Genomic DNA, 24,867 nt, shown 5'->3' with positions numbered 1-24,867 from the left:
AAAAAGAAGAAGAAAATGGAAGAGATGAACGTCTACTGGTTAGTCTGACCAAACGCGGCATGATTCGAGGAGTTTGATTATGGGACTAGCGAGTTTTAAGTATTTCAAATTGATTCAAGTAGTGGGAGTTTTGTAGAGCTGAAGAGCTTAGGAGACAATGCCTTGTTAGTGGGTGATGGTGATTCCGTCTTTGTGGAGGAGGCCTCTAAATTCCCAAGACTCGAGCCTAATTGTATCTACTACACCGATGATTATTGGGAAGGGTACTTAACTATAGCTTTCGAGCGAGGAAGAAGAGGAGAGAAAGACATGGGTATCTATAGCTTGGAAGATGGAGCCATTACACCTTGCTATGAAGGCGAGTCTTTTAGTCGCATTTGTCCACCTATTTGGGTCACACCTTCTCTTTAATCTTATGTGGTCTACAGTCTGTAATCTAATGTGGATGACCAAATCACTTAATTTTTTTCCCTGTTCAATTTCAATTTCAAGTCAGTTTAACCATGCAGACTAAACCCAACACCTACACGTCTTTTTACTACATCACATATGCATTTTTATTTTTATTTTTTTGATAAATACATCACATATGCATTTTGAATAGTGTATTATGAACAACCAAAGCAAATTGGAATTGAAAAAAGATTGAAAATAACTGTAAAATGCCCAGAAAAGATTCATAATGTTGTGCATAATTAGCAAACTTCTTCTTGTCCCCTTTTCTATTACCTCATTAGGTAACAATGCAGGTGATGATAATCTAGGGATGTTAATGGAGCCATGTCTGCATCATATGATGCTTTTACCACTGTAACAGGACAGGGGAGATGAAGTACATATTCAATGAGGAATAAAAGGTAAGTTAATTGAGCCATGCCATGACCTCACATTCGATGGCAATGACATTCAATAGACAAGAAGAATATAACCAACTAAGATCTAAGATCTAAGATCTGAAGATTTTGAAAATCAGTAATCCCAAGTGTTACGACCGTGTAATATCCAAAATAGCTAGAGTAAACCTTTCTTATATATGAGAAGAAGTAACGTTTGGCTGCCATCATGAAAGCAATTTAAATACGCTCATATCATGTTACAGTTCAAATGAGCCCAATGCCACAGAGGCCGCTGAACAGTTCTCTTGGCTTAATTAGAGTTCAATTAATAATTCAAGAAAAATTCCCAAAAGATCATTGGGAATCTAAGTACATCCTCAAATGACCTGTCAATTTTCATAAAACTCATGTCATATGAAAGCCTTGGTGATGAGTAATTTTAGCAATGATCATGAGAGCCATGACAGTAATTACAATGGTGGAGCTTAAAAAAGAGACCTAACCCCCAAATTAGGTAGTGATGGCATATAAACCACATGAGAAAACTTAAACTTGATAACCATTTGTGGATGATAAGCCCACTCTGTGTCTCTGTGAAGTGCATAACAAGAAAGAAGACATGATCAAGCATTTTCGTAACGAAGAATAATCATTCCAGTGGAGAATAATTGGCTAGTGTAGAGAATGCTAGAAATTTCAACATAACATTCGCCCACAGGACAGGCAATACTAGAGAAACACTCAAGGCTAAAGATTGAGCAATCAAGCCAATGAGATAAAATTTATTGTCTGTCATTTAAAAGGGTTTCAGGACAAATTATAACTTCTTGGTTTTTTCACTACAAAACATTGGTTTAACAAATCCTAGAACTGGAAATGGTTGGAAATTGAGATATGTGGCAGAAGTAAGGTATGCACAAGATAAACCTACGTATATTCTAAACCAAATAGTTGAGAAAAAAGTAAGAAACACAAATATGCCTGCCAAAGCAACAACTAGTGTGAAATTTACCAAGCCATTCAACGGTGAAAGATCTCCTTCTGTTCCTTCATTGGGGAAATGACCATGATCACTGAAATCTGACAGCATCTGATCTTTGAGCTGGAATGTATTCATCAACCAAGTAGTAGTCTCACTTTCAGATGCTGGCATCTCCGTAATAGGGATACGACGAACATGAATGTGAACTTCCGAAGGATCCAAACCAAATAGATTGTCCACAAAAGAAGGGCACTGATGCTTGTATGCAATAGTGATGTCATAAACTGTAATAAAATAATAATAAGAATGTAAAAAATATTTGGAGGAGCTATAGAAAACTATGCTTGCAAAGCAATTAAGAACCAAGGATTGCTGTGTCCTTCCATAGGAAATTGCAGCATATAGTGTGGGAGATACCACTTGAACTAATAACTAGTGGTTTTTCAATAATATTGTTCTTCCATACGGCTCAAATGAATGCAATAATAAATACTAACAACATTTGTAGAGAAATACCAACCTGCATCCAAGGAGCCCCTCAGAATTTCCAAGCAAGTATAGAAACCCTTTGTTTTAGGAAGCAAAACATTCTTCAATACAGGTAATCCATTTTCAGCCGCTAACTTTTGACTCTTTTTGCACTTCTGTTCGCTGAAAAGAAGGGAAGAAATTTGATCTTATATGAGTATGACAATGGTCCATAGCATTGACAACTGATATGTTGCAAGTAGAAAACATGCCCTTGATGGATAAAAGATGCAGACAGAATATCACATGAAAATGGATGCCATGATTTCTCCATAACTTTCAAACCTCTCTATTTGCTCGCCAAAGCTAACTTAATATCAATAGCATCAATACAGTATTAGGTTACTTTATAAGAACAAAAAACAATAAATGATATAATCTCTAGAAGGGTGCATGTACAGAGAACAAGAAATAAGAACTCACTTAAAATCAGTTCCCTCTGGGAAAACAGCAAGCCACAAGGGTTCCGAAGGATTAGCAAAACTTGAAAGCATTTGGTGCATAATTGGCTCATCAATTTCCCACTTTCTCTGCACTGGGATGAACTCCAAAACATGAAAACCCCAGCCAAAGATAGGTAGTTTCATCAAAGTGCTCTTAAGGACATATTTGATGCAGCCCAAGCACCCCTTCCGCAAAGCAAGATTCCATAAATACATCCAATCAACCTCAGTTCTGTGGTTGGCAATAAGTAAAACACGTTCCCTTGTTGGAACAGTTTCTCCAGAAAAGACAACTTTAGTTTTATTTATCTTTTCAAATAAGTACGGCCATAAAGATAGCCAAAATCCAAGAAGGAAATATATTGCTTTCCTACTTGAATGAATGCTGAAAAAGCGTAACAAAAATACAACAATAGGAGCAAAATACACTAAGAACATAAACGCAGTTAAAAGAAGAATCACTAAACATATCAAACCCCTAAAAACCCTAAAAGGAGTCAAAGGGCGATGTTTTAAGCCAACATTAGAATTAAGGGGTGGGCAAACTTCCATATTCCCCAACAGATACTTCAGGCTTCAAACCTTCATCTTCATAGCACCTGCAATATCAATGTACCTTGTACTTAGTTGGGGTGTTCTTTATGACTTTAAAAAGAAAAAAGCGAAACCCCCCCCACCCCCCCCCCCCCAAAAAAAAAAAAAAAAAAAAAAAAAAACAAAAACAAAAAGAAGAAGACAAATCCCGATGCACCTCGCTATAAGTGTCAAGAGGGAATGAAAACATGACCAAGGCCCAAGTGTAATGGCAAGAATCTATATCACGAAGATCACATAGCCACACATTAACACAATATACAATTATGAGTGTTGCCAACAGAGAAAACGTAGGCCTAGAAATGACAACCTCAAAAGCATGGACAAAGACACATGACACGACACAAACACAATAGACATGTGTCCAAAGCAAGTTCGAGCCTTAAAAAGTTTTAAAACATAGTGGGGCACAGTAGCGGAGTCAGGATTTTGACTCAGAAGGGGCAATAGTAAAATAAATGTTATATCTACAACAGTGTTCTGACCCACTGTGAGCCTAACAAACTTAACCCTCATCTAACCATAACATTAACTTAGACTGTAATAACTATCTCCAAAGAAAGCAAGTATTTTATTAAGAAATTTTATCAAACAAGAAGTAATCATTCTACATATTTGTAGATACATCGTCACAAAAGGAAAAAAATATCAATAAGAATAAATTAGCAAGCATTATCAAAAAGAATGGAAAATAAACATTTAAATGTAGACTTTATAACATCATAAAGGTGCTTTTATCATAAAATAAACATTTGAACAACGCAAAATTATAGAAAAAAATAAAAATAAAGAAAAAAATAATAGTATATATTTAAATTTAGAGGGGGCAAATTGAAGAACTATTTATAAACCTATACTAAAATATAAATTATAGAAAGTTGGGAAGGGGCATGTGCCCCTCTTGGGCCCATGCTCCCCCACCCCTGGTTGGACATGTGTCTAACGTGTGTTGGAAGTGTCTGTCAAGAACTGTACAATGAGTGTTGATAAATGTCTGATGAGTGTCGGTGTTCAGCACGTCGGACATGGGCACACCACTATCTTAGAAATGTTTACGGTTAGATAACAACTAAAAATAGCCAAATAGCCAAATATCTTCTCTACACTAACGATGACAAGGTGACTTGGAACAACAATAATCATATTAATAAAATAAGTATCACAAACAGAACTGATTATGGCCATCCAAATCACACAAACTCAAATCGAAATACAATTTAGCTGGTATAGATATTTCATTTTAATGAACAAGTGTGACACACTCTTTTAATGAGCAGGCATATAACAAACATCTGCAATTGTATCTGTAGCATCTAACAAGAGATAGGATCAATGGTCATTTCTTTAACTATAAAAAATACAAGTTGTGACACAAACTTAGGGCACTGCCATAATGACTAACAGTAAAGATCGTTAAATTTTCTTGCAACATATAATAATTAAATCTATTATTTATTTAAGTAAAAGTTCTCATCAAGACGCCTTTCCTTCCCACTTCTTGATTTTCTTTATCTCTTCCTTTCTTTAGAAATTGTATTTTGACCACAATGGATGAGCAACGACCAGTGTCGTAACAAACATCTAGTAAACAACTGATGCCTTTAATCTCTTAGACCAAATCTAACATTCACCATTATTCTGTAACTTTGCAATAAAATAAAATAAAAATGGAGTGTCTTCTGATATACAGATGATCTTTGTCCCTTGTTGTGTATTCAAATATTACACCATCAACATCTAATGCCTTTGATGTCCTTGAATCGTGTGATATGGACGAGTTAGGAAATGGAGATTCAAGTCAAGAGTTGAGAAATAGAGGGAGTCCATCTCCAAGTGATCCTAGTTATGGGGAGACTTCAAAAGAGGATAACAGAAGAAAACTTTAAGCGAAACTTCATGACTTGAAGAATGCTAGAAGGAAATTCTGAATCCTTATTTTGTTGGGAATGTTGTGCTTGTTTTCTATAAGCTCAGTTTGTTTTTTTTGATGGAGTAGTTTATTTTGTTTATTTTTGTGTTCCCATCAAAAGCTGTGTGTTAAACTTCATTGTATATTTTTCCTTTTTTGGTTATAATATGACTTACTTATCCAAAAAAAAAAAATATTACACCATCACTGTAATTTATGAGCTGAGCTATCAACATTGAAAATTAAATAACGGAGATTGTAGCAACTCATACAGCTCACTTTTTAGTAATTAGTAACCATAAAGCCACACCTACTAACTAATAGAGAGCATCACTTTAAGAAGACAAACCTCCATACATGTAACTTTGACAGAAAAAATATTCCCACACATCTGATGCTTGTACATTGAGCACTACCAGTTCTAGTTATACCCTACTATAAAAAGCACACATCTTCATAAATACAATGAAATCAATTGTATCATTAAATGTTCTAACAAATTGGACTTCCAATAAAGTAAAAACTTTGGACTGTCCTATAAGGTACTAAATCTAAAAGGTTATAAATTTTGTCGCACTTTAAAGTAGTATTTTCAAGAGTCATACATAATAAAAGTGAATTGGATGAAGTCAATGATTTAGAGTGACCATATTGAGGACATCTACCCCTTCACAATTACTTGTTGGGGTTTCCCATCTATGTTTATATTAAAAGCCTTGGTTGAGCACTTGAGCGTCTATTTTGTATCACAATATTACAAAATTGAATGAGTAAATGTTTGTGCCATATTCCTATGATCAACATACATAGTCATCATCAGGAATCTATCCTTTAAATTTATTTGTTTTTCAATAACATATACAATTAGTCATGTAAAATAAGTATTTTATAACTTAACAATCTCTTCTTCTTCTTCTTCTTTGATCTATTAACTAATAACTTTTCGAGAAAATCCTTTGATGGTAGTATTAATTAGAGTTAAAAAGTTTACATTACAATGTACACAATTTTGTAAAAAAAATATATAATATAATTTAGGATTAAAGAAGGAGATTTGGAGCTTTGTTATGATTTAGATTAGGTATAATACATATTTTATTTTTTTCTGAAAAAAAAATTAAAAAATAAAAACTTAAATCGCCCTTGGATGTATGATACATATGTAGTCCAACTTCTATGGTGAAAATGCGTACTTATGAACAAGTTCTTCCATAACTTGAAGAAATAAATATACAACAATTCTACTAATTAATAATTTTTACTCTCTTATGATCAATAATTACTAGACCATATCGGGCCAAATAAGAAATGAAGCAGATACATTCACTAGTAAAGCATCGGCTACCTTTCCATATTTCTAACTAGTCATTTTCTATAATCTGAAATCCCATGTTTGCTAACTAAGAGTTCAAAGGAAAATGTTTTAAGTGCAACAAAACTAAAATTTTGAGCTAAAACATTAATATGCCTCCTTAATTGCCATGAATTTGAGAGCTTAAAAAGCTAATATGATTGAACACACCCAAGATCAGTATTAAAAAAATAATAAATAAAAAGACTGGTCATATGCTCAGTTTAATTTGTATTTCCTTGGGCCTTAAATAGAAAATACTCTAATAATAAACATTTTAATTCCTCACATTTAATTAGAAACCAAATTGACAAAAGGAAAAACAAGCACAATATGTACTTCCTAAATTAATAATTGATTTTCAACTGTGAGGTTACTTCTCATCAACTATACACCACCAAAGCTTTAATTTAAGGCTAATCCTTTCCAATTTAGACGGATCAAGAAACTTCCAGTAATTGCAAAGAAAAAAAATAAAAAATAAAAAATAATTAAATCAAATCTGCAGATAAACTAAAAAACACTACTCAATAAAATCTAATCAAATCTGGAAGATTCCCTACTAGGTAACTCCCATTGGAATGAAACATTAAACAACGATCAATCCATACAAAGGAACTGAAAAGGAAATCAAAATCACTAGCAACGAACAAACAACACTTAACATTTTCTGAGCAACCAAACGGATTATAGAAAGAAAGTCAAAAGAAGACAGGATCCGAACAAGACATATAGACAATGAATCCATAGACATATATACATATATACATGCATAGATTTATGGAAAGAGAAGATCTTTGTACCTGTTCTGTTCTATGGAGTTCAAATCCAAATCCAAATCCAAATCCAAATCTCGCGTGTAATCTATCTTCTATATCTACTATAGAGTCGGAGAGCTGTATTATATGTATATGAAATAATATCTACAAAATTGGCCAATACAACAGCGACTATATCCACATGTTTTAGAGCTAGGGTTAGGTGCGATCGTGCCCGATGTTTTTCAGGGAAAAAGTCAAGAATTTTGAGTAAGGTGCAATGAGAATGGAGGGTGAATTGGTACTGTGTTTTGATTGGTGGAAACAAATCTGGTTTTATGTTATTAATGCGGACGTGAAGTGGTGTGGGTTCTCACTTTTGGGGGTTAGTCTTTATTGGAGTGAAATTTGGAATATACTTCGCTCCAGCTGGACCTTCTCCGCATGGGTTGTTCGTAGATATATTTGGAACATATATTGTCTTTTTTTCTCAAAAAATTATTGAAGGTGTTAATGTTGATAATAACCTCAAAAAAGCTAGGTCCCATAAATTATGACTCAGAATTTATTGAAAAATGAATTTGCTTTGATAAAGTGTGAGATTCATATATGAATTAATAAAGTGTGAGATTCATATATGAAATAAATTTAAGTTATTAATGTAAAATTTTGAATATTTTTTTAGTTTTATGTTTGAATTTGTAGTATTACTGTAATAATTTATTCGTGTTTTTTTTTTCTCTCTACGGTAAAAGGTGTCCATGTCAGTTTATGCACATCTCAACTAATTTCTTCATCGGTCCGAGCAAAAATAGGCTCCAGGACTAAAGAATTTATGAGAAATTTCTTTCTCATAGCCTGAATTCAAAAACTGAACCTAAACAATTGTGTGAAGTGTATATTTACTAATCACTCAGGACAACTCTCAAAGTTCCTATCATGCTTTCATGAGAGAGAAAATTACATATTTGCAGACAAAAAAGTTAATTATATATTTTTAAAAATTAAAATGAGGTAAAAATAATGTATTCTTTTTTGAGTGGTCTACATTACTCTCTCTATATATTTTGTCCTTCTTTTTTTTTGGTCAGTAACTCCTAACTATCGATAACTCTCATTGAACACTATAGCAGAAACTTTCCCACCATGCCGCCTTACATCCTCAATCCCTCTCATCCTCTCTAATCACCACCAGCCCCTTCACCATTTCTCACGATCACAATTCTCGCCAATGGTTGGGAGTTGCATAGGAAAAATAAAAGGCCTAGTTTGGAATGATATATTTTTAGTCAAACAATTATTATAAGTTGTTATGTCATTTTTTTAATTTTTTTTACACATGTTTTTGTAAAAAAATTAACTAAAATAGTTAATTCCTAAACGAGGTCTTCTCTCTCCGTGTTTGCAATTTAAAAGATATTCTTATTAAATTGTAATTAATTTTTACACTTCTCATTAATTTTTTAATTTTTCTTTCACCATAGGAGAATAATTAATGAGTTATAACAGCTATGAAAATAGAAATATGAAAAATGAAAAATATATAAATATTTTATTATTTTAATCTTATTATATTTAACCAATTCAACTATATACATGCTTTATGTAAGTTTTAAAATTAATCGAGGTATGAATAAATTGACCAAGATATGTAGTCATAAAAAAAAATTATATATAAAACATATCTTATTAATAAAATGAAAGAAAGGTGGGACGGATCGAATAAGCAAGTCTCATCTCGTCAGAATAGGAAAAGCCCATGCAAATTGTCATCTCTAAGGCAGATCGACAATATCTAATAGTACAATAAAGAATATTTACACCTGGTTAAAAAAAATAAAAAAATAAAAAAATTAGGATAAATTATACGACACATCCTGAGATTTGATTTAATTACATCTCACACTCTAAAGTTTTGAAAATTATATTTTTATCCATGTGGTTAATAGTCTCATTTCACAAATCCCCTTACTTACATAAAAGGCAACAAGTTTTAGTAAAAAAATAAAAGAAATTATATTTAAAAAAAAAAGTAAAGAAACAGGGAAAAAAAGAAAAAAAAAAGTAAAAGAAGAAGTAAATAAAGCAAAGTAAGAAAAAAAAAATAATATATAAGTTTAATATTTTCATTCTGTTTAAATAATTATAATAATAGATGGATTAATGTAATTTCTAAAGCATCAAATAATAATATGTATTAAATTCAAATTTTATGAGCTTAAGAGTAATTTACCAAAAAATTTAAAAACTATCTACACATTCTATTATAATAAAACAACAGTCCAATGTGGTTTTACTGGGCGATACCTACCAGTCTTGTCTGGTGAATGATTTTGATTTATTGCATTTTGGAATATATTTTGTGCTTCATTGGGTTGAGTAGTTGGCTAAAGAAGCTTTCACTTCATTCAATGTTATGCTTTTCTCTGGAGTCAAGAGCCTCTCCTTGCAAGCTTGTGCTTGTGTCCGTCCTTACAGGCCTTCGGGTCTACTTTTAGGCCTAATTTTGATAATTCAAACTGTCTATATTTTATGATTTATTCAGTATATCATACCTGTAAAAAATCAAGTTGATTGGATATCAGAAAGTATGTGTTTAAAAAATTGAACTAAACACTATTTTTTAAAGAATTTAATAAACAGTTTTCTGAACATATGCTTTCTGATATCCGATCAACTTGATTTTTTACAGGTATGATATACTGAATAAATCATAAAATATGAATAGTTCGGATTATCAAAATTGGGCCTAAAAGTAGACCCGAAGGCCTGTAAGGACGGGCGCAAGCACGGAAGTTGCAAGGAGAGAATCCTCACTGCGTGAGAGAGAGAGAGAGAGAGAGAGAGAGAGAGAGAGGGGGGAGAGGGAGTGAGTGGTGGTATCTTATTCTTTAGGTGTAAAATTGAAGATGCTTTGCTACTACTTCTCGCAGAGTGGAAGACCAAGAATGTTGTGCTATCAATGTCAATTTAGGTGCCTTTGTGTTTGTGTATTAATTAATTTATTATTTTTTTTGTTGAGTTGGGTGTGATGAGCCAAGTCCCCTAAAACGTTGGTTGTACAGCCAAACGATTAAACATAATAATGTTTTGGGACAATTATAACATAAACCACAAGGTGTCAACCTTACTACAAATTAAACCCTCTATTTTCATTAAACCATATGATTTTGTAAATTTGATGCCAATTCTAAGCACAGTCTATTTTCATTAACTTAGGGAAGGGATAATTTTGGTTAAGGCACAGTTTTCTTCTAGTCTAATATTGGACTTAAGTGGCAGTGGTGTATTTTTATAATTCGAATCGTTCATCATCCAATGCTTCTTAAGTAGATCATCTAGGTAAAAAATAAGGTTAATTATAAATCGATCGTCATATAATGAAATCACAGTCAAGAAAAAAATGAAGAATCAATTTGATTTCAAGAATAAACCATTTATTTTTTTTGCTTCAGATAAATGTGATTCAATTATATGATTACCGATATCCACTTAATCTTATATTTAACATAGATGATTGACTTGATGAGTACTATAAGATGAATGATTTAAATAATCAACGTCACTTAGCCTTGGTTTGCCAATCCAGCCTTGGGCTAATTTAGCCACATCCTTCCAAAATAGGCTAAATTAGCTACAAGAGACAAAAAAACATTCACATGGTTGGGGAACAACTCAACGTCTGTGCAAATTACCAAATTACCTCCATTGCCAATCTGTTTGTCTCACACAAGCACCAATTCAAACCACGCACTCTCTCACCTAGGGCATGGTTAGACGCTGAAAGAATAAGGCAAAAACCACAGACACTCAACGGCGAAGAAGAATAGCAAAGTTGTCCACAGCCCAAGTCTACCGAAGTGGACATCGCAAGTGACACTGCATCCATCCCATCCTCGCCACCACTGATCATCAGGTACTTTAATTTTTTTTTTTTGTTTTGGATATATGTCGTGTCCTTCAACCCGATTTGCTGGGTGCACTACAACAAAATTGGGTTTTTACAGCATCACATCAACGACGTGCAGTAAATGCAAGCCATGGTTTCTCACTTTTACGACTTGCTTTTTTTGCATGTCGTAAATAATTTCTCAGTCACGACGTGTCTATTGTGTAAGTCGTGAATGCTAATAACGATGATTTTTTTACGGCTTGCAATGTTAGCTGTAAATAATAAAACTTTGTATGACGTGCATATGGCATGCCGTTAATACATCGACTATACACGACACGCGTATACCAACTGTTAAAAATATTGAACATTTCATGGCGCACAAAAAGCCAGCCGTTAAAAATTTCACTTTTCACGACGCGCAAAATGTTAGCCATGTAAAATATTACATTTTTCATGACACGCAATTATTGTCGTGAAAGATACGATTGGGAAAAAAAAAAGCCAAAATACAAATAAATCCAGCGCCAAACACCAAAACTTTCAAACAGTCCTAAAAGCTTAAATCCTTAAGGCTCAGTTTGTTTTCAGATGTAGAATGAAGGAGATTTATAGTAAGGGAATTAATAGTGAGGGGATTGATAGTGAGGGGATTAAGTAAAATTGTATTTGTTTTGATGATAGTTGTTAGTTTAAGAATTGTTAAATTATTTTTATATAAAATAATAAAAAAATAAAAAATATATAAAAAATTAAACATTAATGTTTTTTTAAAAAAATCCCAATATGTAAAAAATAAAAAAAAATTTAATCCCCTCACTATTTTTCTAATACCACCTTCATCTCCTCCATCTCAATCCCCCTTCTAACCTCTATCTTAATCCCTTCTTCTATCTTAATTCCTTCCCCAACTCTACAAACAAACACAATACTAAATAACCTCACCTTCATCCAAATCCCCTTCCATCCATTACACCTCAAAAAAAAACGGGGCTTAAATTCGTTCTCATGCCCAACCCAGCCCTAGTCTCTCTTTCTCTCTCTCTCTCTCTCTCAGCGGCGACAACGCCGACGTGTGCAGTACCCATCTGGCGACAACACTAGCATAGGCAGTATCCCCTCCTGCGTCTAGGTAACCCTCATTCTCTCCTGTCATCTCATTCTCTCCTTTCGCTCTCGCTGACCCTCACAATCTCTCTCGTAGACCAGCGTCAGCAAATTTCCCCACCCTCTCACTCTCTCTATCAACGGCGGCGACTCCCCATCGGTGACAACACCGACGTCTACAGATCTCCCTCCGACATCCAGGTATAGTTCTCATATCTTTTAAGTCATTTTTTCGAGCATGAAATAAACACTGGACTGAGCATAGTTGGGATTGTATATTTTTTATCGCTTCCTATTCCCTCATGATCTCTCTTCTCTTCTCTTCTGTATCTAGAATGAATACATAGGAATTTTTTTAGTTTGGGATCACCATCGTCCAGTGATATCAGGTCTGTCAGATCCTCTCCTATATATTGATTTCTTATCTATATATACATGTTATATATATATATATATATATCTGTACATATGTAATAGATGATAATCTGTAAATGTTATATGATATTAAGGATTGTTTGAAAAAATTCCCAACTCAAAAAAAAACTATGTTGGCACACTGAGGTTACTTTAAGAGCTCCACTTTTCCATCCCTGTTTTGTGCATATTTCTATTTGGTGTTTATGTGTTAGAGAGATTGGATGGGGATGGAGTCAGAGAGGTGACAGGGGTGTTGATTGGGTTGGGGTTTTTTAGTTTTGATTTTTAGCAAATAGTGTGAAAAGTGATTACGTTGTGACATTCTCCAGCAATGGTTTTAGATACTAGTTTTTTTTTTTTTAAACGATATTGAAATTTTGTTCTCTCAGAAAAATGAAATGTCTTTATCTTCTTTTTTGTGAATATTATACATAGGATTTTTTTTCCGACTTTTGGTGCCATATGGGGAAAAAATAGCTTGCAAATAAACCAGTCCCTAATGCAACCTTACAAGTCACAGGTGTTGTTGGTTGGCATAGAGAGGGTCTTGTTTATAGAAAGAATGAGGTAATTTCATTTTTCTCTCCAATCTCCTTTCTAGATATTGTGGAAAGTGCCAATCTTCTTATGTGGTCAAAAGGTGTGAAAGGTTATATTTTGGGATTTTGGTTGATGTGCTCCTATTTTGGTCACTCATACATTTTTTGTAATTATAGGTAGTGTTTTGCGTTGTGATGTGACTGGGAAAATTCTGATGAAGTGCTTTCTTTCTGGAATGCTTGATTTGAAGTTGGGTTTAAATGACAAAATTGGCCTTGAGAAAGAGTTGCAAATTAAATCATGTCCTACTAAGAGGTAACTTCTGAAGGCATCCTTTTTGCGTACTGCCCTCTCATTTTCATTTGTCTGTACACTTATTTTGGAATTTAAGCAAACTCATGCTTCTTTCTTGTCATCCTTTAATATGTCATTTTATTTATGAGTTTTATTATAAATGATTTTGGTTCGAGTTCCTTATTTAGGTATGTTGTGAATCCATGTTCCCAAAGTTGTTCCCACATATTCTTTGCATGCTTTCTTAAATGTATTAAGGGATATATTTCATAATTTACAGATGTTCGAAGTAAAATTAAATTGCCAATTGGGTTTGTTAATAATATATATATATATATATATATTTTTTAATTTGTTTTGAGAAACTGTCTTCTATCACCTCCTAGGAAAGAATGGTTTTGAACTTTTTAGTTCATATGTTGGATGATAATGCTTTAATTATTTTTAATTTTTTTTGAATTTGCAGTTTTATAGAAACCCAGAAATTGATTCTTTTATTGTAGCTATTTCGGTGTTGTATTGAGCATTGCATCTTGTTTGCCCCTGTTGATTAAGTGGTTGGCTAAGCATGCAATTTTAATTTGTGTCTCTGCTAGATGGATTCCTTATGCCTTTTCTATAACCTAATCTTTGTCCATGTTACCTTGTGCAGTGGGAAAACTATAGAGCTCGATGATGTTACTTTCCATCTTAACTCAGAAAAGACTATTAGTTTTGTGCCACCAGATAGTGAATTCGAATTGATGAAGTAAGCTTATAGTCTCCTTTTCAACTATGAACTATTTTGGTTATTATTATTTAATTTAATGTATTGTAAAAATAAAAATACAGAACCTGTGTGACCTTGGGTAGAACCTAGGCCACCCATGAACAAGACATAAATTTTGTAAGTGGATTTGGATTTTCAATAGTCGACGTTGTGTTGAACTTCATTTACTTTTACTCTCATATACACACATCAAAAGAAGGAAATAAAGCTAATGTGTTTCTTGTCTGTAGAATTGTTTTTTGAAGTGTATTCAAATCTCTTTATACAATATTTGGTGTATTTTTTTTCTCTTTAAAATTGTGATATGTTTTTTCTTCTATTGGTGTAATTAGGTGAGCTTTTTGGTATTGGAAAGATTGTTTTTGTTCTTTTGAGGTAAGAAACGTCTTCTGTTCCTTTCTTATACGTTAGTTCCTTTTATTTTTTCTAGATATATATTTTTCCCTTTTCTTACAAAAATTATATTTTGTTTTTCTTCCTTTCCTTGTCCTTGATAGGGTTGTTTGATTGTATGCCTTTGACTGAAGTCACAACATGTATTTGTTGTTGTTGTTGTCTTTTTTTGTTTTTGTTTCCCGAAGTATTTATTGTAGAGTTCCGCTAATTTTAGAACCAAATCAGAAACTAATAGAACTCAAGCCATAGTTAAAATATGGCACCCAATCCTTAGTTTCAATAATTATTTACACTGGAGACTTAGTTTCAATAAAAAAAAAATTCCTTTGTAAATCCATTAGATTCTTATAAAATTGTGATTTTTGAAATGGGTTTGATGGGTTTGATGGGTTTTGATTTTTGAAATTTGAAATGGGTTTGAATCTTTAATTTGTTCCTCGCTCCTCTTTCTTTGTTGATTTCGTTGTTTTTACCACTTACCAAACAGAAATTTCCGACTCTAGAGCAGGAACTGAACTACTTGACATGATTCTCACCAAGATAATCTCTTTTTCCTTCTCTTTCTGCTCTATTTTGTTACCCAAAAAAGGTGCAAAATAAAAACATTTGATTTTTGGTATTATGGTTTTTAATTCTTGAAACTTTAAAAAATGAAAACCTCTTTTAGGTTTAGGGGAGAAAACCCACCAAAGAAAGACGAGTTTCTGTTATTTTGAAATGATACTCTTATGACCCTAATTGTTCTTTTCATTTTGTGAAGCAGTTTCTTCAATTATTGCATTACATTGGAGTTTCTGTTATGTTTACTTCTTTTGCTTCTGCTACAAATGTCTTTGGTTTTGTATCCACTCGTGTTTGCATTTTATTGGACAATTCTGTATCACCTACAATGTTCTTGTCTTATAATTTCTGTCTTACAAAGCTTTTAATTGACTTTATTTTTTGAGCTTTACACCAAACACATAAGCAGTAGATAATTTCATTATTCAAAGCCACCTGCATGCTTGTGTTCCTACGGCCTTTTTTGCTTAAGACCATTTAAATGTGTTGCTATATGGAAATAATGTTCCTTCTTTTTTTTTTTTTTTTTTGGGCAAGTAAATAGCAATGTCCGTTTTGTGAATAGGCAATCATAGCTTCGATGGCTAACACCTGATAGCGTGGTTTTGGGCCTGATTTTAACTAATGTAGTTGTTTTTATGTTATGGCGGATTGCAGATCAACAATTTATGTTGAAGAACTTTACAGTGAGTTGTATAAAATGTTGTTAGTTTTTCTCATTCATACTATCATACAAAATCTTTTTAAGCTTGTAATGTATTCATGTTTTTTTCATAATATATTGTTGTTCTCTAAGCAGATTTCACTAGAGAATTTTAAAAGCAGACGCATTCACACGATGATAACATCTACATTCAGTCATATCGATATTGGGCACCTTGTCTCTAACATGATTGGATTTTACTTCTTTGGGGTGAATGTATGCATACATGCCTCTTAATTTTCTTTTTGTTCAAATTATTAAAAAAAAAAAAGAAAAAAAAGAAGGAAAAAAAAAGAAAAGAACATTTACTTACCAGTGTTCATGATTATAATTTGATTTCACTTGGAAAATTAGTAGTAGATTTTGCATAGGAGGGGAAGGGGATTGAGTTTTTCATCATTTCATCTAATCTAGGAACCTGGTATGTGTGCACTCATGTGCCTTCCTGTTTCATCATGATTAAATGAATTAAAAATTGCATTACCTGTGATACTAGTCTTGGTGGTCAATATGGTATTTGGTATGTGTTGGTTTACAACTACAAAATTAAGATTGTCCTTGTTGAATAAGCAAATGTGGATTTACATACGTTGATGGAGTTGTTCTCAATCATTTTTTTGTTCTTGTTGGTAATCAGAGTCCATGAGGAGTTTTTTTTCTCACAGGAGAAGTGATAATGGAACAGGGAAATGTGATAGATCAATTTTATATTGTTTGTCAAGGTATGCTGGTGTGATACTATCTTGTATTGACTTTTGTTTATTAATATTTATTTGATTATTGTGAGTTAGTGTCTTTTTATTCGTTCTTTATCTTCTTTTTCTATTTCTTTTAGATATATACTTTTCAGTTCCTTATTCTTATGTATGGTATATTAATTTATTTTTTGATTTACGGTTGCATGCCCTGATGTCACCATAAATTAGTTGTTTATTTAAACAAAAATACATAGACAGAACTCTATTTAATTTTTCTTCAGTCTAGTTGCCTTCAAAATATAGTCCTGTTATTGGTGGACATCAGTACTATTCATCAGCCCCTGTGGTTTGGAGTGTGAGGTTAATCCTAATTAATCTAAATCATAACACTCCCAAAATGAAACATTTAACTACTACTTAACACCAATTGGGTCTTTGCTCACCTTTCTTCTCTTTCTCATTACACTTACTTGAAGAACAAACATTAAAAAAGGGGCTCAAGGATCTTCATGGTTGAAAATTTTTGTTTATTGTAGACAGGGTTGTGAAATAAATGCCTATCTTGAACCCACCTGCTTGCCATTGCCATTTACATTTCTAGAAACATAACCATTATGTTGAATTAGAGTATTTATAAGTAGTTCCCTAGGAAAGTCGTTACTAGTTTATCGCATTTTAATATTGATAAAAGACTATTTATGTACAATAGGAGGTCAATATGAGGTCAGATGGATCAGAAGAGATTGTTTCTAATTTGGAACCTAACAATTTATTTGGTGAAATTTCTATTCTTTGCAACATACCTCAGCCTTATACTGTTCGAGTTTGCAAGCTACGTATGATTCTGCTCCTTGATAAACAACCATTCTCAAATATCCTTGACATATATTTTCATGATGGGCGAAGAATCTTGATCAACCTTCTAGAGGTAATTCAGTTGTGCTAAAATGTGATTGCCTCTCTTATGTTGTTTCTTGCACTTCTTTTTCTCCTATGGCATCAATACCTACAAATGCATATTCATTTGTTTTGCATAAACTTTATCGAATTAATTAATTTGTATGAATTAAATGCCTAAAATAGTATAAGTTGACAGGGAAAAAAATCAAATGTTTGTGTGAAGCAATTAGAATCTGATATCACATATCATATTGGAAAGCAAGAAGCTAAACTTGCTTTAAGAGTTAATAGTGCAGCTTATCATGGAGATCTGTATCAACTCAAAAGTTTGATCCAAACTGAAGCTGATCCTAAGAAGACAGATTATGATGGAAGATCACCATTGGTATGATTTTAGCTTTTCACTATGTTAACAGGTTACTTTTCAGTGGTTTTACTTTGTTGCTTCTTGATTCTTCGATCTAATGCTTATTTTACAAAAAAGAAGAAGAAGGTATTATATTATTGGGAATACGACTTAGTTTTTCTTTGATTTCTTGTCTTTCTGAATTTAAGTAATTCATGGAGTTAATTTTAAGATATCCTGCTTGTAGTTTCTTTTGTCATGCAGACAAGAAATGCAACAGGGTTAGTTGCTCTAGCTATTGCCATGGGTTTAGGTGCCTTTACACATACATTGGGCACCCTCGTCCCTGTGATAAGAGCAAGTGGATTTGCTACAGTTGCAGCTGCAACTACTATAGGAACTGTTGTCGGTAATTTTAGATAATCTCTTAATAGTTCTTGATATGTTTAGAAAGTTAGATATGCATAGTTTTGGATGGTTTAAACTTTTTGTACAGTTGATAACTTAAGGATATAGTTTTCGAATTTTTGAAATGTATAGACAATTGTTGAACGTTTATAATTTATGGATAGTTTCTTTTTGATGTTTCAGACAATATTTTGGTGGTTGATTGATGTTTTGTGATGCTTGTTTGTAATATTTGTTAAATTGTACAAAATTGGTCAAATAGAACCTGTTGAGTTTAAAAATTGAAAAAAAAAACTGCATATTCTACGGCAGGCATAATAAGTCGTTGTATTACATATTTTATGGCGCGCAATCAGCGTCGTTATTTGTTTCACCAATTAACGGCGTGCAAAAGTAGTTGTAGAAAAAGTAACAACGATGCACAAAATCTGCTGTTAAATAGTTTTTAACGGCGTACTATAACATGTCGTAGAAAAAATAACAACGCACAAAATATGCCGTTAATTAGTTTTTAACGGCGTACGAAGCATGTCATTGAAAATGAATGACTTTCCATAATTGGTTATAATATGAAGCGCGCTACACGTCGTAGAAAGTTTTTTACGTTGTGCATTGCGCACCGTAAAAATCTTTTTTTGTTGTAGTGGTGATTTAGTAATCGTCCAATTTTTTGTTGTGTGGATGTTCTTTGTTTGTTTGGCATGTGGGAAAACCAGTGTATAATGATAGATGGTCCATCAATTCTGATGGATCTAAATCTGGGTTTTCTTTACAAAATTTATCTCTATAAAGTGGCGTGGTCTGTTATATATTTTTTTTCTCATCTCTTTGATTCTAGGCAGCATTTGTATGCCGATTTTTGGGTATAAGTCCTCATTTTTTTTTTTGCCATTCTGTATATATCCTGTGCATGGACTGAATTTTACATTTTTTCAAAATAAAACATTTATGTGTTAATGTTAAAACATCTAGAAAAGTATGTAAAAAAGGTTGGGTTACAAATGCTGGCGTACCTCTTTTTTTTACATTTTTTTCCTCATCTCTTTGATTCTGGGCAACATTTGTATGCCGCTTTTTGGGTATGAGTCCTCAATTTTTTTTTCCCACATTCTGTGTATATGTCTTGTGTATGGATTGAATTTTAGAGTTTTGCAAGATAAAACATTTATATGTTTATAGACTGAAAAGCATGTGGAAAATTATCTGAATTTTGATGGGTTAGAAATGTTGAAGTACCTTTTTGTTTTGTTTTGGTGGTTGTTGTTGAAGTTGTCATTTTTTTTTTCCTCTCGAGTTTTTCATTTTATCTTACATCTGCAACTGTTAGATTTGCTACTATTATAAATGTTTACACTTGATCTTGCATTTGGAAGTGGCTCAATAGATACTCATGGTTGTATTGTACAGCCCAAAGGTGCCCAACTTCCACTTTACCCTGTTGATCCACATAGGGGTGGGCAACGGTTTAGCCGATCCGCAAAAACTGTCCAACCCGCCCAATCCGCATACAAATGGGCCGTTTCGCAAATACAATGCGGGCGGATGCGGTTTGAAATATGGCATCTTTGCGGGTTGTGGGCAGGTTGCGGGTTTAACCCGCACCCGTAAGAAACTGCCTGCACTTTATTTATTTATTTATTTTTGTCGTAACTATTGATTTCATTTCTATATCTCACATAAATATTTTTGTCCAAAACAAAACACCCTTTATTTTTTGAACTTACTCTAGCATTACATTTGCTAATAGTATTATATCAACTGAAATTGAATAAATACTAACCATATTATTATTGTTACATAACTGAACTTGTCACGGATGAAGTGTGATTTGGAATTTTAAATTCTTTAATGAATATGGAGTTATAGTTTAGGATTTTGAAATATATGCTTGTGTTAGTTTATAATTTGATTGAAGATTTTGAATGATTTGTTTGTGTTACGAATTGATTTTGTTGTATTTTTAATTTTATAAGTTTTAATTCATTAATTATTAATGTTGGAGCATTTTAGAAAATGGGATGAAAAGGGCCCAAAATAAATATTTACAAAATGAGAAAAAAATAAGACTCAAAAATAAATTTTGGAAGAAAAAAGTCCAATCCGCAAACCACCCACACATCCGCAAACCCTATCCGCACAAACCACAAACCGCACTACGGGCGGTTGCGGGTTGTCTTTTTTCCAAACCGCATAGATGCGAGCAGGTCTAAACCGATCCGCAAACCGTCCAAATCCAAACCGCAAACACCCCTAGATCCACAATTCCATTGTTGGTAATACACACATACACAGAGCTAGTATGAAATTGAAATTAAAGAGGTGGAATTGGAGGGAAGAAACTGTACAAGCACCAATTGGGGATTGGTGCAGGGCATTTGCTAGATGATCAGAGCTTCTGAGTAGGATAATTGGGAATCGATTGGTGGCTATTTTTTTCTTTTGTATAACCCCATTTTTTATTAACAAATGGGGACATTTCTCATTTTATACAATTCCTGTACTCTAAATGATGTGGCATCTACATGTTAACTTATTTGTTGTAATTTAGTCTTTTACATGGTCATAAAACAAACCGTGGCTTCTTTTACCTCTACTGTAACTTCCACTACATGGTCACGTCGAATGTGTGCCTGTGGCTTTGGAAATTAGATGGAATACATGGCCACCTCTACCGTAACTTCCACTAAATGATGTTTGTGTGTGTTTTTTTATGATGGAATACATATATGTGTCTAGTTTTTATTATGAAAATTAGATTCGAAACAACAGGTTGTCGTGTCATGCTTTTTTATTTATTTATTTATTTTGATAGCTTTTTGTACCGTTTGTTTTGTTGTGTTAGTAATGTAATTGAATATTTCTTGGTTTGTATATTACCAAGTACCAGCAGGTTCAGTTTATTTTTATTATGACTTGATAGATTATTACATGCAATTGTATTTGTCTGTTAGATATGTTCAACATGGTCATGCAAAATAAAATTTTTAAAGGTCGAATAATGTATTTCGGAACTGTTATTATATTAGCCCAGTCCATCACATGTAAACTGATTTCAACCGTTCATAATGTTGTAGGTGTCACTGAAATCAACGTGATGAACACCGGGGATGGAAGCAACAATGATAGTGTAATGGAAATGCTTAACCAAATGGCCATACAGCTTCAACAACAAAATAACTGGACATTCCTTCAAGCATGCCAATATGTCTAAGAGTGGTACGAAAACACATGTGTAAGACGCCATGTCACACTTCTATTTTGACCGGACATGTAATAACCCCGATCCGTAAGTAACTGATTAAGCGTGATGATGAGCCTAACAAGTAATTAAGAGGAAATTCTGAGTTAATTACATGTGGATTGTGTTATTTGTGTTTATATTTGTCTATTGTAGAAATATCTGTCTGTGTTTCTGTTTCATTGTGCGAATTACTTATCGGAATCTGATCACGAAATTGACTTGGTTTATGTGTTATTTAGGATTTTTAGAATTTTATAGTAGGTTTAATTGAAATTCGATTTGGAGCAAAGTAATTAGAATAAAATAATGTTAGGTGATTAGACCTAAACTAATTTTAATTAGTCTCTTAATTAGCCTATATAAGGCTTATACAACACCTTAGAGAGATATCATCTTCATCATTTGAGTATCCAGAACATAAGAGAGAAGGAGATCAAGTGTTGAGCTTGGAAACCAAAGAAGAGGAACGAGATTTGTAGAGAATTCAAGGTTTTGGACTTGGAGACTCAAACAATTAACCAACTAGAGCTCAAATGAGAAGCTAAAGTAAGAACTCAACTCTTTAGTTAAATAATTGAGTGTGTTAATGCTAGGATTCAAGTGGATTAAGAGTTGAATCACAAGAATTAAGCTAAGATTGAAGAATTAAAACTCAAGCCATGCATTCATACATATTTCATGGTGTTTTAAAGTTGTTTTCCGAAGAATTTCCTCTTGCATGTCCTCATTTTGGATTTGTTCTAAGATTCAACATGTTTTTGAGTTAAACACCTCATCTGATCATGTTTTGAAAGCTTTGAAGCCAAGACAATTCATGCATGTTATCTTCATGTTATGTTCTTTAAGTTCCAAGTTTGATTTTGCACAATTGGCATGCTTTTGGGCTTGTTTAACAAGTTTACATATATTTTCTCAAGTTTTGGGCCCAAAATGATGTGTTTTGAAGTCTTGAAGTTGAGTTTAAACTTAGAACTGCAATCTGGAAATTCCAAAATTTGCACCTTCCGCTCCAGTGGTGAAGTCTGCGCTTGAGCAGAGAATGCGAACTCCTAGTACTTTTGCAGAGTTTGAGGATTGGCTTGAGTGGCAGAACCTGCGCTCGAGCTACCACCCTTATTTTTGACCTTCCACTCAAGCGACCGAAGTTGCACTCAAGCGTAAAATGAGAGCTCCTAAAAGTTTTACAGAATTTTGCAGACTGTTTGAGCGTAGGAAGTTGTGCTCGAATGGAGACCCTGTTTACTTAGTCTTTGGCTCAAGTGACCATTGAGCGCCTGTTGAGCGGGATAATCAAGCAACCAATATTTTTGTAGACTTTGCAGACTGCTCAAGTGACAGATGTTGCGCTCGAGCGAACTATCATGTTTTTGAAAATTTGGCTAAGTGTTTCAAAGCACATTTTAGCATCCTCATTGCATCCTAAGCATTCCTAAGCCCTAATTAAGACATAATAATGAGGATAAGACTTAGAAACACACTAAGAACGAAACGTAATGAGTTAAGTATTTTTCGAGCGTGTGTTTCAGTGTGTATCTAGTATCTGTTTGTGTAGGTTACGCGTCGTAAGCTATTCAATCTATCAACTCTGTCTGTCTGCCTTTGGAGCCAACTGTGAATAATAACTTAGTAAAACTATGTTCAACTTTATTTATTTTCTGTATGATGAAATAAGATCTATTTTCTAAAATGATATGTTCAGTACAATGAATGATTGTCCAATTTCTGGCAAGTATTCGTGGCATCCTTAGCATATCTGTTAGCTGTTATTCGGTATCAGAGGTTCCATCATAGAACTTAGTAGATCTGTTATTTGTTACTCGTACCAGAGGCTTCATCATGGAGCTCAGCATATTTGTTATTTGTTACCCGAATCTGGAGGTTCTTTTATGGAACTGGTTAATCATAACCACCATCTGTTCTGTTAGAACTAATGGATGTACCATGTATGAACTCTGATTTCTGAATATGAATTGAACAAGAATATGAATATGAATCTGCTTCTACTTCTGTTTCTGAAATAAAAATGAATTTGTTTTCTGAATCTGATATGGGATATCATTCATTTAAACCCCTTTACTCTGTTATTATTCATTGGGCTCCCGCTCACTCTACTATCTATGTATGTAGGTGATCAGGTGCATGACCAAGCTCAGTAATAGTAGCCTGAAGATCTGTTTTGTGTCGGCCAACCACCGTGTCTCCTTAGGAGGTTTCCGAGAAGTTTGGTAGTCGAGTTTGTGAATTATGTATAAGTTTTCTACTTTCTTTGATTGGTTTGAACAAGATTTTGTATAACCATTCCTCGGACTAAGTCACAGTTTGACTATGTGTACATGTGATGGTGATGCAAAACTTTGTTACTATGACATCATGTATGTGTGTAAATAAAGTTTTAAATTCCTGTCCCATGTATGTCTACACAGCTCAATGAACTGTGTATGTTTTATATATCTATTTCCCAGTCCCTTATTATGTGTTAATCTGTTTAGAGGCCTTTGGTAATCTAAGGATTGTTGGCCGGTTATGACGCTAAACCTATAGGGGCGGGTTTAGGTCATGACAGGGCATGCATGGATAACTGAACTATATGCAGGTCATGTCGGTCGATTTGAGGAAAATGTGTGCATGTCGAAAGAAGTGTTTGCGTCTTTGTGTCACACGTTAGTAAATAATTTCGGGTTACAAGTACTGCAACGTGAACATGGCTTAGTTGTTCGAGAAAGCTTTGTAATGTTTGTCTACGTGTTGAGAGAGTTTCATAACTGCGATATCCAAGAACGATTCCAACATTTGGAGAAGACTGTGTCTCGACACGTGCTTAATGTTTTAGCGGTGATAAAGAGTTCACTGTTGCACATTATAAGCCAACATATAGTCAGCATCATATACATCCATACGTGCGGGCTAAACAGAAATACCTACCTTTGAAGGTGCTATTTTCAAACCTCACTCAGTTAAGTTTATTTCAATGTTTAGAAAGAATTTTGACGTGACGTGTGAAAAACATCGCGCTTTTGGTGTCATTAACATTCGAACAAAAACCATTTCTTGTACCCCTAGAACTAATAAGATAATTGGGTTGTTGGCATGACTGTATCGGAGTCATTGATGGAACACATGTTACTGTGCGGGTTACGGGGCCAAATGCTCCAACATATTTGGTAGGAAATGCTGTCACACTCAAAATATCATGG

At 33.5% G+C, this 24,867-nt stretch overlaps 2 protein-coding genes across 31 annotated transcripts; one reads left to right on the top strand and one right to left on the bottom strand.

Moving 5' to 3' along the window:
- Window positions 1-1,566: 1,566 nt before the first annotated feature.
- On the bottom strand, window positions 1,567-7,847 carry LPAT4 (lysophosphatidyl acyltransferase 4). The gene is made up of 4 exons (XM_028264882.2): window positions 7,447-7,847; window positions 2,770-3,388; window positions 2,339-2,469; window positions 1,567-2,102 (listed from the first exon to the last, which is right to left on the bottom strand). The coding sequence occupies exons 2-4, from the start codon at window positions 3,339-3,341 to the stop codon at window positions 1,654-1,656; spliced, it is 1,152 nt and encodes a 383-aa protein (XP_028120683.1). The 5' UTR covers window positions 3,342-3,388; window positions 7,447-7,847; the 3' UTR covers window positions 1,567-1,653.
- Window positions 7,848-12,267: 4,420 nt separating this feature from the next.
- On the top strand, window positions 12,268-24,079 carry LOC114318042 (potassium channel SKOR). Of its 30 annotated transcripts, XM_082922143.1 has the most exons (12): window positions 12,282-12,425; window positions 12,498-12,601; window positions 12,735-12,789; window positions 13,253-13,384; window positions 13,534-13,672; window positions 14,304-14,399; window positions 14,753-14,795; window positions 16,718-16,802; window positions 17,488-17,706; window positions 17,875-18,063; window positions 18,289-18,433; window positions 21,507-21,786. In XM_082922143.1, the coding sequence occupies exons 9-12, from the start codon at window positions 17,497-17,499 to the stop codon at window positions 21,641-21,643; spliced, it is 681 nt and encodes a 226-aa protein (XP_082778269.1). In that variant the 5' UTR covers window positions 12,282-12,425; window positions 12,498-12,601; window positions 12,735-12,789; window positions 13,253-13,384; window positions 13,534-13,672; window positions 14,304-14,399; window positions 14,753-14,795; window positions 16,718-16,802; window positions 17,488-17,496; the 3' UTR covers window positions 21,644-21,786. The 30 variants fall into 30 exon arrangements, 24 of the variants coding, with proteins under 24 accessions (XP_082778269.1, XP_082778273.1, XP_082778286.1 ...); XR_014365196.1 differs by lacking the exon at window positions 21,507-21,786 and having other exon boundaries at window positions 17,587-17,706; window positions 18,272-18,619; XM_082922147.1 differs by lacking the exon at window positions 13,253-13,384.
- The last annotated feature ends 788 nt before the right edge of the window (window positions 24,080-24,867 follow it).

The sequence above is a fragment of the Camellia sinensis genome, chromosome 3 (assembly GCF_055761805.1).
Source record: "Camellia sinensis isolate YWXY chromosome 3, ASM5576180v1, whole genome shotgun sequence".
Classification (NCBI taxonomy): Eukaryota; Viridiplantae; Streptophyta; class Magnoliopsida; order Ericales; family Theaceae; genus Camellia; species Camellia sinensis.
This window is presented reverse-complemented; position numbering and strand designations above follow the sequence as displayed.